Source organism: Poromitra crassiceps (assembly GCF_964638095.1).
Source record: "Poromitra crassiceps genome assembly, chromosome: 4".
In the NCBI taxonomy this organism is placed as follows: domain Eukaryota; kingdom Metazoa; phylum Chordata; class Actinopteri; order Beryciformes; family Melamphaidae; genus Poromitra; species Poromitra crassiceps.
The window spans coordinates 27,976,273-27,991,776 of NC_139626.1; the positions used below are offsets into that span (position 1 = coordinate 27,976,273).

The 15,504-nt window shown below is 44.4% G+C and overlaps 1 protein-coding gene across 1 annotated transcript; it reads right to left on the reverse strand.

Annotated features, from left to right (window-relative positions):
- Positions 1-2,540: 2,540 nt before the first annotated feature.
- uqcrc2b (ubiquinol-cytochrome c reductase core protein 2b) lies at positions 2,541-15,504 on the reverse strand. Its single transcript, XM_083635540.1, has 14 exons — positions 15,420-15,504; positions 14,139-14,225; positions 12,302-12,451; positions 11,821-11,885; positions 11,644-11,700; positions 10,425-10,549; positions 8,350-8,447; positions 8,187-8,244; positions 7,930-8,025; positions 6,027-6,226; positions 5,554-5,634; positions 4,871-4,947; positions 3,145-3,298; positions 2,541-2,885 (listed from the first exon to the last, which is right to left on the reverse strand). The coding sequence occupies exons 1-14, from the start codon at positions 15,450-15,452 to the stop codon at positions 2,802-2,804; spliced, it is 1,365 nt and encodes a 454-aa protein (XP_083491666.1). The 5' UTR covers positions 15,453-15,504; the 3' UTR covers positions 2,541-2,801.

The following is a 15,504-nucleotide window of genomic DNA, read 5'->3' on the forward strand; positions in this document are numbered from 1 at the left end:
GGCACCACCCAAAAACTCACTGGAGACTGACCTCGCGTCACCAGGCTGGAGACTCCCAGCAGAGATCATTAATATGGATAGACACTGCACAGGATTCGTCAATAATAAGAAATTGTACTTTTCCGGCCTCTTAAATGGGCGTGGTCATCAGCTGGTGATTGGCTGTCTGGCAATAGTATGAAACTTCATTGGCTGACCTAACCTCGCGTCACCAGGCTCTTCTCGGCGAGAAGCCTAGTTCACACAATTGATTTTGTCACCCTGCCTGGTTCCGGCCCAGAGCTCGCCCTAGACAGGAAGTAACAGCGGGAACTTTTACGTTAACTTGACAATTAGACACAACGTATCAGAACGGCAAACAACAAAACAAAAGATGGACGTACCATAACGTAAGTTCTTGTAGAAACATTGCGGATTCACAAGCTCACATCTTTTAAGCCAATACAGAAGCTTTGCTATCAGACAATTAATCGAGGAAAGAGACGTCAAGCTAACGGCAACAAAGACGTTTTTTGGCGCACTTCTTTCCGGTGTTCATTCTGGTTCCGTGGTTTACGCCCCCATTACAAACAGCGGGGTGAAAGCCTGGGTGAAAGGCTTTACAGTCTATGGTGAAAGGTGCCCAGACTAGGCTGACCAGTCTCTTAAGTGGGCGTGGCAGTGGCGACACCTCTGTGGTAGTGGTAGTCTGGTGGTAGTGCTCTGTGGCACAGATACAGGAAGTGAATGGAAGTTGTTGGTGTCTCGCTCTGATCTTCCTGTTGTTGGGAGCAGCAGGTGTCATTCATCTAGCGTTGGCCAGTGATTCCCAACCAGGGGTACGTGTACTCTGGCCTAGGGGTACTTGAGCAGCTTGCACTTGCAAAGATTATTTATTTATTTCCAATATGATAAAACAATATTCCAAGTCATTTCATAGGTCCATCTTGGTAAAACTGATGACTTTTTCCAAATGAAAACTGTCAGAATTGTATTAAAGGGGATCCATTAAAATGATTTCCTTTTAATAATCAGAGATTTTAGGTCTATTCAAGTTTAATATGAGTTTAATAGAATACATTTATGAGAATCATCAACACATGAATGAGGGGGTACTATTGGCATGGCAAAACAGCTCAAGGGATAGGCTACATAAGACAAAAAAGGTTGGGAACCACTGATTACTGCATTCAGACTGAATGTTGGTGCCACTCAGTGGGCGTGACCCCGCAGTGACTTCTGCCTCTGTGAGGTCACGTGCATGCCCTCTATGGGGGATTTGAGTGTTTATGTATGTATGTGGATGTTTTTGTGCTTTGTTGTGCTGATGCTGACCCATGTTATGTAGTATCATACAAAAAAAGAAAGAAAAATGCAATAAAAAAGGTTGTGCTTCCCAGCTAATCTTATTTCATACACTCTCTCTAGGCTACTACTTGAGTTGTGACAGGCCATATTGAAACATCTGACCGCTATCATAGTATTTCTGTAGTTTTGATGACATTTTATTGAGTATCATCACAGATATGTCTCTTATTAAATTTATTTATTCAATGCAGGAAATGCTGTTCAGGAGAACCTGTAAAATAGTGGAGTTGGAGGGGGCCAGCAGGAACGCAGAGGGACAAACCTCTGAAGGCTGCTGTGTGCTGCATGTTTTCTTGTGACCAGCAGGTGTCAGCAACATTCTGCTCAGCTGAATCAGTACCATCACAGCTATGAGGGAAAGCTGATTTTAGGACATGAGATGCCAATATAATCAGTATCCTGCATTTCTTTTGATGAACACCAAGTGCATAATGATGATGACATGCTCTCCATATTCATCAGATGGAGGAGGTGAAGAAGGCAGCAGAGAAGGAGTTTGATTGCCAAACGACATGCTTGCCTGTGTGTGTTTCTCTCCTGGATCATTAAGCAGTATGGCTTCGACTGCTGCTGCTGCTCCCCCCAGTTCCCCTCCCCCAAAAAGGCGGCCCGACTGTCCAGAGGCGGCACTAGTGCAGCATGCGACCAGCACTCATACCCCACCGGCTTCCCACCCGTGCACTATAAAATACCCACAACACACTGCAATTTCTAGTGAACAGAGAACTTTTGAGCAATAAAGAATAAAAAGAAATACTACGAGACTATACGATAAACACTACATGGGGAATAGTGAGTGAGTGAACCATTCCGAATACGGAAACAAATTTGTTTCCATTCAGATTGTGCTTCCCCCCTTTTAATACATTGATGTTCCCCTTCTCCCGACTGCTCGGCTTTCTTCGGCGCCGCAACCCAGATGATAATGACCCATTGGCACAATGGTGGCCCACCGTTTGCACTTCCGTTGGCAGGCAGCCGACCTCGTCATGGGTTTCATACACTTTCTGTAATAAAACATCTAAAAGATAAAATTGTATCAGATGGGGGACCCTGGGACAACATCTGATGGGGGCCCATGGGCTAATTTGTGTCAGCTTAGGGGTCCTTGATGTGAAAAAGTCAACTTCCACTGTAAGGACTAGAATTCCTTGTATTACCATATGCATAGTACCCCACAAAAAGCTTGAAGGTAGATAGAATTTATTCATTAATTTACATCAGCTATACAGTTCAAGTGGACAAATGAGTGGATCATGATGTTATGATGCCCCAGGGAAGCATCCGTTGAAAATATAAGAACACCTATAAATCAGCCAGTGGCGTGATGGTGACATTCTTTCTCCTGGAACAACTGCATTATTATAGGTATGGATTCTCTTGATGCTTTTGCTCAAATGGGCAGAACCAATTCTGCTTTGTGTTGATGTTACAGTTAGGTTCAGTACGAGGGATTAGATCTCATCCACGAAGGGCGTTGTTACAAGGTTTCCGCTGGATGCCATGGTCTTCTTGCCTGACACAAATGTCTTTGCAGCCTGGAAATATACAGGAGGAAAGATAACACCATTATTAACTACATAAACCAAGTTATTTCCAAGTCAAGCCCATGCCATTAACACAAAGTCAACTCAGATCAAATCAAGAGTGAGTCCACTATAATAAAGACCATATAAAGACCACTGGGGGCACACATACCACACTTTAGCAACGTGTCATAGTAGAAGAAGAGAATTGACATGCCTTTCTGTTTGGACAGCCGTAACAAGCAGACAAGACAGAATAGAAAGCGCTTACATTGGCCACGTGGGTTAAGGAGACGTTGTCGATGCTTTTAGTGACGGCCTCGGGAGACTGGTAGGCTCCATCGGCCAGAGCCTGGGAGCCCATGGCCTCCAGCAAACCCTCGGAGGTCTCCAGAGACATCAGGTATTGAGCCTGCAGCTGGGCCCTGCATGGGGGAAGACAAGTTGGCCAAAATAAAGCAAAGTATAAAAGGGAAATATACACACTGATACAATACGTTAGTGCATGCTGCAGATCTCTCTCTGGGTCTGGGACACTTCTACTCCAAACTTCTGTCGGAATCCTGGCCAGTGATTGGTTCCCCCGATATCCTGGGGGCACCAATCGGTAACGACTTTTTAAAACTAACCACTCTCTCATTGGTGCTGACTAGGGATGCACCGATTGCCATTTTCTTGGCCGATTCCGATTTCCGATTTTTGAATAGTCTGACTTGCCGATACCGATTTTTGCCGATTCCGATTTTTTTTCCTAAAAACAACAATTGACAGCTTACACAAACGTTTTTGTAACTTTGTTTGAAAATTAAGATTCATAGAACAATTCTTACATCTAATGGGGATCCAAATAATCTTATCTTATCTTATCATTTGCATGAAGTAGGACCATCTCACTCAAACACATCTCAAAATAAAAGTGTTCCAGGTTAGGCTACTGGACAGAGCTTTTTTGTGCAAATACAATGAATACAAAAATTAAATTAAATCCAATAGCCTATATCCCACAGCTATCATGCATTTACTTTTCCAAAAGAAAACAGGTGCAACAGAACATCAAAATGATCCATGGACAAGGAGTTTATAGCCTGGCTCCAGAGTCCTCTTGAGTAGAGGGGAAATGAGTTTATGAGTTACAGTAACGATCTTCAGTCTGAATATCAGGCGGAGTTTACACACAGTCCGAAGTTTGGTATGCGTATTTTTATCTGCCATCCGAAAAAATATCGTCACGCACAGAAATCCTTGCACACTTGTGAGTCCGATGCATTTTTTTATTATGTCCGTCGTTCTATTTGCAATACGAAACAAATAGTCTCTCCTGTATCTACGTTACAACATGACTGACAGGCTGAGGCACCAGCGCTGATGTGGAATGGAAAAGGCAGGTCGGGGAATGGTGGACACAATGCTCGCGTTCACCTCGCCAAGTCGGCTGTGCACTGTGGCCGGGTGCAGCAGCACTGCTTCCCGGGTAGAGAGAGCAGAGAGAGGGGGGCCAGTGAGGTGCGAAGCGAGCCGCTCAGACTTGACTCCAGCCGAGCGGGACTCGGCCGCATCTCTGTCTCCACGGCTTATTTTCGACTTGCATGTGTGACAAACTGCGAGATTTGTCTACTTCACTGACGGTGAAAAAAATCCACAACGAGGAAGGTATGCTGGCGTGTGTGTGGTGGTGGCTGGGTGCCTGTCTCGGTGCTTTGTGGTGCGCGCACGTCATGTGAAAATCGGCTCACAGAATCGGCTATTTAGAGTGACCGGCGCAGATCACCGATCGAGGCCGATCACGTGAAAATCGGCCATTTCCGGTCACGTGCCGATCGATCGGTGCATCCCTAGTGCTGACCTGTCCGTCATTCAATTTCGACCCCCTAGACCCGCCCTCAAAACAGCAGTGGAGGCTGCGAAATAGCACAAGCTCAGTATGTAGCATGTGGAGAGACTACAGGAAGATACAGTCCGAGTGTTAGTGTGTGTGTGTGTGTGTGTGCATGTCTTACTTGGCCCTGGTGAGGTCAGCAGCTGTGACTCCACCGTCAGCAACAGCCTTTACCTGGGCGACAGCGGCCTTGATAACCTGGAGAGACAGGAGAGCGTGGAGGACACTTTCATATTATAACCTGGAGAGACAGGAGAGTGTGGAGGACACTTTCATATTATAACCTGGAGAGACAGGAGAGCATGGAGGACACTTTCATATTATAACCTGGAGAGACAGGAGAGTGTGGAGGACACTTTCATATTATAACCTGGAGAGACAGGAGAGTGTGGAGGACACTTTCATATTATAACCTGGAGAGACAGGAGAGTGTGGAGGACACTTTCATATTATAACCTGGAGAGACAGCAGAGCGTGGAGGACACTTTCATATTATAACCTGGAGAGACAGGAGAGTGTGGAGGACACTTTCATATTATAACCTGGAGAGACAGGAGAGTGTGGAGGACACTTTCATATTATAACCTGGAGAGACAGGAGAGCATGGAGGACACTTTCATATTATAACCTGGAGAGACAGGAGAGTGTGGAGGACACTTTCATATTATAACCTGGAGAGACAGGAGAGTGTGGAGGACACTTTCATATTATAACCTGGAGAGACAGGAGAGCATGGAGGACACGTTCGTATTTGAAGGTATAATCCAGCTAGAGATGTGGGAGGAAACAGTGCTGGATACTCACATCACCAGCAGCAGCAGCCTGTGAGATGGTGTAGACCCCAAACAGACCAGAGTCAGAGTAGCTTGCACTGAAAGCAGAGGCCTGTACAGAAAAACACACAAAAAGTCCCAAAAGTTTTTGGGTTTTATTTACCGGTACAGTGTTGTTGTACTCAAGAACTTACGGTACTTCTTAAGACATCTTTCAATTCTAACACAATAAGCAAGGCAAAAGTAAACAGTTTGTCCCCCACAAATGATGCACAGTCAAATATGTCACCTTGTTTTGACCTGTGATTGTAGCACCCCCTTGGGTCAATTGAGAATGCATAGAGTGCAGTCGTGAGACGCAAGATTTCTCCCAGGTTTCGTATAACCCAATAATAATAAATCAAAGTTGTGCCCCCTCAGGCTAATCAGTGTAATTGTAAAGCAGTTGCAAAGCAGTTTCTCTTGGATATTAACTGGTATGAAAACCAACTGCCAGCCACTCACATCGAAGGGGTCGCTGGTTGCCGTGGCAACACCCTGGACCAGTTTGCTGGTGGAGTTGGAGCCCCTCTTGACGTGCGGGCCGGCCCCCAGGATGTGCTGCAGCACACTGAAGGCCAGAGCCTCACTGCTGCCTGCCACCGCTGCCTGGCTCACCACTGCTGAGTGGACCAGACCGCTGGAGCTGGGCATACGAAGCTCACCTGGAGGAGAGGAGAGGAGAGGAGAGTTTGCCATGTTTAGACGTCTTGGTAGTGGGGGAACTCGGAACCCGGGGGGTGGGGGGACAAGCTCTGACTTGTTAAAAATGTATAGAGAGCCAAAGTGGAACGTCACTTCAGTGCTTCAGCACTGTACCAGAGATTTTCATCCGCCATTTATTTTCCCATAGACATTTCGTAAAATGCTTATAAAAATAGTTTTACTTGTTCAAACCAAACGGTTCAGCTATATTTAGAATCGGGAGAGACCATAGAACATTTCACTCGCACCAAAAAAAAATAAAACTATATTGAAAAAATATTTTCTTTAAATCCGCAATTTTTTTTACGTTTTGGTCTGAGTGAAATGTTATGTGGTCTCTCCTGTTTCTAAATATATCTGAACTGTTTTGGTTTGAACAAGTAAAACTATGTTTATTAGCATTTTACAAAATGTCTATGGGAAAATAAATGGCGGATGAAAATCTCTGGTACAGTGCTGAAGCAGGAAGTAGGCGCCTAGGCGGTCACTTTGCCTCTCTATTGAACAGTTGTCCAACTCTGAATTACAGGTCGGAAATTTGGTGTGCATTTTAGAGCATTTTAGAGCATTTTAGAGCTCCGGTTTGTCCCACTTGACGTCAGTAATAACATCAAACACGGCGGCCTTCATCGTTAATGGAGAATTAATTTATTATAAAAGTGTTTGTTGACATTGTACCACATCATTTGATGTGTAATTATGCAATATGTGTTTGTATTGTTTATATTTCACTCCAATTATAGCAATAGTGTATGTGGAATTTAACAACTATTTTACCAATTAAACTAGCTAGCCTGTTTTCGTTAGCTAGCAACGTTAGCTCCGAGATGATGCAGGGTTGTTGTCTATCCATGCCCCCCCCACCCCCGAGTTAACACAACATGAATGCAATGTCGGAAGTCTGAATCTCCTAGTGAAACTTGCAAGGTCCGAGTTGTCTTGAAGGCAACATAAGTGGTCCGCTTTTTCTTCGACTGTTGATTGTTGTATACCCCCATTCAATTTAGTCAGTTAAAGTGATAATATGGAATATTTCAGTTTTGCTTTCTTGGGTGACACCTATTGGCGATGGCTGGTAATTACAGGTGAGATCCAAACAGTGTTATTATGTAACATTACTCAGTTTGTTCGGCCATAGTAGCCACCCGTAATGCTAGCAGAGACCGGAAAAAAGTAGCTTGTTATCCTACTTCACACAAGAGTTGTCAGGAACCTACAGTAACCTACAGAGTGAGTCTATTGTGTTAGCTCCGCCCACTCTGTGAACCTACAGTAACTTAGTGAGTCTATTGTGTTAGCTCCGCCCACCCTGTATCACCACAGACACCAAGTTCATAAATGCTGCAATACTGAGAATGCAAAGGCTTCCATCAATGGGCCATAGGCTCAATCACCATTGTGTTAACTCACAGATAGATAAGTGACTTAACAGACATTTATTTACATGAAAATCTTCCGTATTATCACTTTAATTTTCAAAATAGAATTCATAAAAATGCCAAGAAATTAGTTAAAATAGAAATCAAATTTTATGAACCCAATATTTTGAAGCTTGTTGATACCCTTTGATTCATTAAAACCTATAATCTGGCCCCAAAAGTTGGTGTGTCGGCGACACTCGACAGTGAGTTTAGATTTGCAGCTGTCTGAAAACAGATCTCACCTCCACGATACTGGGCTTTGGCCCCCGTGGTTCCCGCCCCGCTGCGGATGTTGAGGAACTGCTCGCCCACCTGCTTCAGCACAGTGTGGTCCACACCTGGCCAAGACAAGAACACATGCATGATCCACTGCTTATGACACTGGGTTTGCTATTTTAACGTTAAATCTCCAGCTAAGCAATTACATCATGTGTCATTTCAGGTTAGTAATAGTATGGTTATTATAAGAATATTATTATAATGATGTAACGACCCTTACCAAGTCCAACAAGAGCCATCCGCGCACTTGTGAAATTATTCTGGACAAAGTGGTGCAGCTGGAGACAAACGTTATAAAGAGGGTTTTAAAGGTTACAATAACACCATCAGTCACAATGAGATAAATACTGAACCATGAAACCATGAAAAAGTAGGTGTCTTACATGGTCAGACTTGATGTTGCCGACCATGTGGTCTGGGCAGTAGAGAGAGTTACAAAGAGCGTTCTTGTAGGCAGCTGCGTGGAGACCTTCAACCAGACCTAGACATTGAAAAGAGTGTGTGTTATAGGGCATTCCTTTTGTATTGGGAACTAAGAATATCCCAGTTGAGTGATGTCACACCCGAGTTGACCGCGGCGCGTTCCATGAAAACAGTCGGGAAAGCGGCCAGGGTTAGCTCTAGCCAGGCTAGCCATAGTTAGCAATAACAGTTGATAACAGCACATTCCGTGGTATTTTACGCATACTGTATACAAACATGTCCACAGATAGAAGTTAGACAGTACTGTGTATGACTGATTTAACGAGACACAATTCTATCTATCTATCTATCAATTTGGCAATGTGGACTGTCTGTCTGTTTCAAGAATTTTGGCCGGCCACAGCTATAGCGCTTTACATGTGATCGGGCTGAAACTTTCAGGAAGTGCACCCGGGCCGTGCTAAAGCACCCGGGCCATGCTAGGCCAGTAATGATGTCATCAGTGATGTCATCAGTCTGAGGCTATAAGTGATGGGAGTATAAGTAGTTCAAAGTGCCAAAGGCCACGATGGTGCACTTCTACTCCTTCATCGTTGAGTCCATCCTCACCTCCTCCATCACCGTCTGGTATGCTGCTGCCACTCAAAAAGACACCAACAGACTTCAGCGCATCATCCGCTGCGCTGAGAGAATAATCGGATGCAACCTGCCATCCCTCCAAGACCTGCAAGCAGCCAGGACACTGAAGCGGTCTCGCAAAATCATGGCTGACCCCTCCCACCCTGGCCACAAACTCTTTAAGACACTCCCCCACGGCAAGAGACTGAGGTCTGCCAAGACCAGAACCACCCGCCACAAGACCAGCTTCTTCCCAACCGCCATCAGCCTCACCAACAAGGCCCGGAAACTCCTTCCGCCAAGGGCCTCACAAACAACCCCCCCCCCCCCACACACACACACAAACTCACTAGCTCCTCCTAAACTCAACTGAACCCCCCCCCCCCCCATAAAACTGGAACTCATACTGTATCTAATTTAATGCCTGTCTAACTGGGACTGGTAAATTGATGTAAATTCCCTGCACATTAATGCCTATTTATAGCCTGTAAATTTCATGTACATTCAATGTAAACTATTATCTAACTCTGACTGTAAATTCATGTAAATCCACTGCCTATTTAACGTATATTTAACTCAGTCTGTAAATCTCATGTAAATCCAACGTAAATTCATATTTATCATCCACAGAACACTTCACCACTCATGTACATATTGACTCGATTTGATTCTATTTGATTGCACTTGCAACCTTGCGATTGCCGTTAGTTATCTTCCTACTTCTTATCCCTGTATATTGATGTAACCGCTACGCTGCATACAGACACTAAGACAAATTCCTCGTATGTAACTTGCATACTGTGGCAATAAAAGTGATTCTGATTCTGATTCTGAGGTAGAAACGGGGAGGAACCAGACGGAGACGATGGCTTCCACCCCTGGGCTGTGCGGGTGACCTGACGGAGCCGGATTTTGTAATTAGGTGATTGCCCTAATTGTCATCAGTGATGTCATCTGTGATGATGTCATCAGTGATGCCATAGAGCAGACGAGGCCGCAATGTGCAATGGTCATAAGAGCAAGTGAGCCCGCACAGCAGGCGAGCTGCATGGTGGGCGAGGGAGCAAGTGAGCCCCCACAGCGGTCGAGCTGCACGGCGGGTGAGGCCGCGCAGCAGCCAAGCTGTGTATGCAAGCTGCAGGGCCGCGAGGCCGCGCAGCGGGCGAGCCTAGGAATTGAGCGCGCATAGTGCGCGAGATGCCCAGTAAGACACAAGTGCTAATAAACAGTATTTACTACAACTTTAACTACTGTTGAAGCAAGGAGCCGCCATCTTGGATTTTGAGGTTGGGGCCAGTGAGGCTCCCCTGACATCAGGGTAGGGAATCCGAGATCATGTGACATCAACTTTGAACCGTAAGATTCCTAGTTCCCAGTACAAATGGAGCTGGGCATTATAAGGGAAATGAAGGCTGACCAATCTGGGCGCTCTGTGCAGCCTGGGCCTTGTCCGTCTTCACCCTGGGTGTGAGCTCCGACACCTCCCATGGCCGAAACTCTGGTGCTGTGGTCACATTGATCAAATACTCCATCACCGTGTCACTGTAGACGGACAACCAATAAACACGAGGGAGAGAAATGTGTCAGCCATTTGAACTGCTGTGGGACTGGGCCAGTATCCTGTGCAGCTCAGGATTGCTCAAAATAAAAAAAATAAAAAATCTACTGGTGGAGGATCTTAAAATATTAGTTTCTGCTTTGCAGTTTTTGTCTTGGGATCCAAAATCTGAATCGAAAATCAGAAATTAAGATATTTGTATATACACATCAGTGTAAGAAATTCTTGTATCAAAAGGGGAAAGAATTACGCCCCCCCCCCCTTTTTTTAATAGGGAATTGGGTTCTTTTTGAGGGGAAACCTTGATTAAACTATAAAAAAAAAACAAAAAAAAACATTTTCACTGCATATTGCAAAATAAACTAGCGATGCCGATAATCGATGTTAACATTGATGTTATGGCCGATAACCGATATGATCTGTATTAAAACACATTTCTATGATAATCAATGTTGTACATACTGAAAAACACTGATTTACCACATTGTTTCCTCTCAATGTGGACATTTTGGCTGATACCAATAAACGATATTAACATTGCAACATCGGACCGATGCCGATATGTAAAAAAACCTGACTAATGCTGCCTACACACTAGAGGATTTTCAAATCTTAACCGATTTTAAAAACATGAGAGACCACAGACATAAGGACAATTTCATCAGATTTTAACATTAAAATCGCCTGAACGCACACACTAGACGATTCGGCCAGACTGCGAGACCACACACCAGCCGTTTGAAGTACAGACTCAAAGCGATTCCAGCAACTAGACTGTAGGCTGTTTATATCCCACAAAACCACAATTTTTGTAACTTATTTCCCAGGAAAACAAGGAACAGGAAAATCAGGGCAAGCCTAACAGTAGATGCTGCCTCTGCCCCAAATCTGTTCATTATTGACATTTGTCTTTGGACTTTTCTCTGTTGTTTTATGCAAACGATTCATTTTCATGTATGGAAGTGCATAAAAATGACCATTAAAGGAACCTTGAATCCTCCACCCAAAAACAAAACAAAAAACAATCTTGTTGAACACACAATATGAACACAGCACTGGTATTCATCCAAAGACTCACATGTCGTCTCTCAAGCAGTCGAAGGAGTAGATCATGTTCTCTCTGGATGAGGTCACACTGCAGAGAGCCACAGACATGCAGACGTGTGTAGAGGTTTGTTGTTATGACATATTAGGATGTTATTATGTTATCTTATGTTTTTCTATTTCACTTCAAATGTCTTTGTAACTTGCTGACCTCAGGCTGCCTCCCACTGCCTCCACACCACGACATATCTTGAAAGCTGAGGCTCCTTTGGTCGTCTGGAAAAGTAGGAACACAGAGACGGAACGTGATCTTCATGCTCTGAAAATACATGATTCAAGTTCTCTATGCTCTGCTTTGGAATAACAAAAAACAAGGGCTGGTAAGTGGATATGTTGATTTATCTTCAGCAGTGATTGGAAAGCAGTCTGTATGTTCTACACATTAGCCCTATATGTGCAGATTTTTCAGGAGAAAGGTAGATAGGTGACAATTCAGTATAATCTTCTGAGAAGGCATAGGTATTCACAGATGAAGATGGTCTGTCCACCATCATGTTTGTAAGTTAGTAATCAAAGATGTGGTCTGAATCAGAGGTGCAGGTGTGCAGTTGCTTTCAGGTCTGGAATTCTTGATAATTTCCACAAGGCTGGTGAATCAAGACAAGAGGATGCTGTGCGTTATGGTTTCATACCAGACTGGAGGCCAGTCGGAGGAGGTGGGTGACCCCTTGGTTGTCGGGCGTCTCATAACGACAGCCAGCCTTGACAAACACTCCAATCTTGGAGGCCGGGGAATAGTTCTCCAACGAGGCAATCACCAGCCCACTGGGCAGTTTGGTCACCTGGACAGGAGGGAACATATAGAGATATGTCTGACTCTTGCATGAAGTTGAGATAGAAATTCAACTAAAGTATAAGAGACAAAACTTCAAATCCCACTCTACACAAGCCTCAATTTATACTTCCAAGTTCAGCTAAGAACATTGTGTGTGTGTGTGTGTGTGTGTGTGTGTGTGTGTGTGTGTGTGTGTGTGTGTGTGTGTGTGTGTGTGTGTGTGTGTCTGTGTGTTTGTCTGTGCGTGCGTGCGTGCATACACCTTCCCAGCCATGGATGACAATAGTATTTTTTCAATATATATATCATGATGATTCGAATATGCAAAATTTAATTGTTTTTTATAATGTTCATCCAATGTTCAATAACAACATGGTGTGATGTCAACCAAAATTGAAATTTTCAAACAATATTCCTTAAAATGTTTCATACCTGTTTTTATTTATTTATTTTTATTTTATTTTTTAAATCAGAATCTGAATCAGAATCACTTTTGTTGCCACAGTATGTAAGATTACATACGAGGAATTGCTCTTAGCGGTCATTATGCAGCGTAGCGGTCATGTCAATATTCAGAGATAAAGAAATAGGAAAACAACAAAAAGACAATCACAACATTGCACGTGCAGTCCAATATACACACGAGTGGAGGAGTGTTCAGTAGGCATAAAATATGAATTTACATTCATTTACAGTCCAAGTTAAATAGGCATTAAATTAAGCATGAGTTACAGTCTAGCAGTGCACGATGTAATTAGCAAGAGTAATGAAAAGGTATAGAGTTCTGGTAGAAGAAGCAGCTGTACTTTAAGTGACGCGGGAAGCCCGGCGGCAAAGTGACGGTTGGGGGGGGGGGGTTCAGCTTAGTTCCGGTGGGTTCAGGAGGAGGTAGTGGGGGTTGTGGGGGTTTGTATCTGCTTGTTATCATCTGTTTAGAAATGTGTGTCACGATATCCCAAAAATCAACATATCATCACAATATCATTCCACTAAAAGATGATCAATGGCAATGCTGAATTATTGCCCAGGCCGACTTGGAGTAACACAGTTATTTTCTAATAGACAAATAATCTCATATCTTCACTCTCAGGGCCCCATCACACTGCCTGGACACCCAGAGACTCCCCGACATACATGGACATCCTGGTAGGAGTGGGCAGCCCCCGCAGAGAGCAGCTAGGGGCTGGCCGGAGAGCTTGAGAACAGCTAGGGCCTGGGCAGAGAGCTTGAGAACAGCTAGGGCCTGGGTAGAACAGCTAGGGCCTGGGCAGAGAGCTTGAGAACAGCTAGGGCCTGGGCAGAGAGCTTGAGAACAGAGCTTGAGAACAGCTAGGGGAACAGCTAGGGCCTGGGCAGAGAGCTTGAGGACAGCTAGGGCCTGGGCAGAGAGCTTGAGAACAGCTAGGGCCTGGGCAGAGAGCTTGACAACAGCTAGGGCCTGGGCAGAGAGCTTGAGAACAGCTAGGGCCTGGGCAGAGAGCTTGAGAACAGCTAGGGGCTGGACAGAGAGCTTGAGAACAGCTAGGGCCTGGGCAGAGAGCTTGAGAACAGCTAGGTCCTGGGCAGAGAGCTTGAGAACAGCTAGGGCCTGGGCAGAGAGCTTGAGAACAGCTAGGGGCTGGGCCGGGCAAGGGACTGTTCTTTTCTGGCAGCCGCATAGAAGCGTCTCTATGGAGAAGAGAGTGACTACTGACCTGCACCTCCTGTGGCTGAAACTGAACATGTTCGGTAGCCCCCGTGACCTCCACCTTACGGGCAGCCTGGGCTGCGTAAAGCCTCCTCTGAAAAAGCAGAAGACATCAGAAACAGGGACATTAACCTTTACAGCTGAGGTGAAGGGCAGTATGCTGGCTAGAGAGGAAATCAATATGAAAATGAAGGTAAAAAAAATATAGACTGGATTGTGTTATTGTCATGACCTTTATCCACTTATATGCTTCTCAAATTCACAGTATTCTGCTGCATAATTAATCACTACACAGACATCTTGTCAGGAAAACAACAGGTGAGTATAACAAATGAACAGCTGATTATAATCAAACGACAGCCACAGCCAATGAGCTGTGTATATGGCAAGCAGAGCACCATATTGGTAGGAAATGCATCATGTGACATCATGGGGAGTACTACTGACCCTCTTAGAAAGTGTATTTTGTGTATCGGGCTGGCACAGATATATATAGGCTGAACTCGGTCAGACACTCTTCTTGAGATAACATACGTCTGCTACACTGTGACAGCAGACAGTCACTCTACACTGAGTTGCTGCTCTGATGGAAGCTAGCTTTATTTTGTTACTGTTGTAATTTGTCAATAAAGTAGAATACCCACTTTGGGGTCTGTGCATGGAGCAATTACCCAATACCCATGTATTGACCTAATACATAAATCATGGAACTTATTCAGACTACCCACGTGGTATGGTGTTATTAACTGTTTATTATGAATATGACAATCAAATCACCTGCTAACGTTACATTGGGCTTTCGAGGAAGAAACACACACCTACACAAACACCATGAAGTTAACTCTTGTCTGGTCAGTTCTTTATTTTGATCCTTACTTTGATTTGAAACTGATCTGGTCGTTTGACACCGTCAATGACACGAATGACAGGCGACGCACAGCACAGTGAGTGAGCGGGTTAGCTAACCTACTTGCCTGACTGTGGAAGGATACTTTAACGTTAGTAGTTTGTGCAGTAAAGCTAGGTTGCCGATAATTTATCTGATCTTCAAGATGCAGCTGGGGTTAATGTTAGCACGACACGAAAATGAACCAGTAATAGTGAATGAAGCAGTAGTTTTCTTGCTTTCTGTGGCTCTGGACAAAGTAGGCGGTGCTTGTTGGCTGATTGCTTTCTCGCTAGTCTTGGCATCTGAACTCTCATGTTGTTTTAGAACGGCCAGAAAGAGAAACAAATCGGCTGTTGTTCATACAACTATTCCGACACACGAATACAAGTAAATCCTTACCGATAACTGACTTATTCCCCGAATCCCCTTCATATTCACCTCTCTCCTTCAGCCAGGACGATAAAACAATATGGCTGACTTGGCA

Excerpts from the sequence above, each read along its gene's own strand:
- uqcrc2b (XM_083635540.1), bottom strand. The coding sequence starts at position 15,452 with ATGAAGGGGATTCGGGGAATAAGTCAGTTATCG. Across the intron at positions 11,701-11,820 it reads GCAGTGGGAGGCAGCCTGAG|TGTGACCTCATCCAGAGAGA; the intron begins GTCAGCAAGTTA and ends GGCTCTCTGCAG. Across the intron at positions 10,550-11,643 it reads GACTGCTTGAGAGACGACAT|TGACACGGTGATGGAGTATT; the intron begins GTGAGTCTTTGG and ends GTCCGTCTACAG.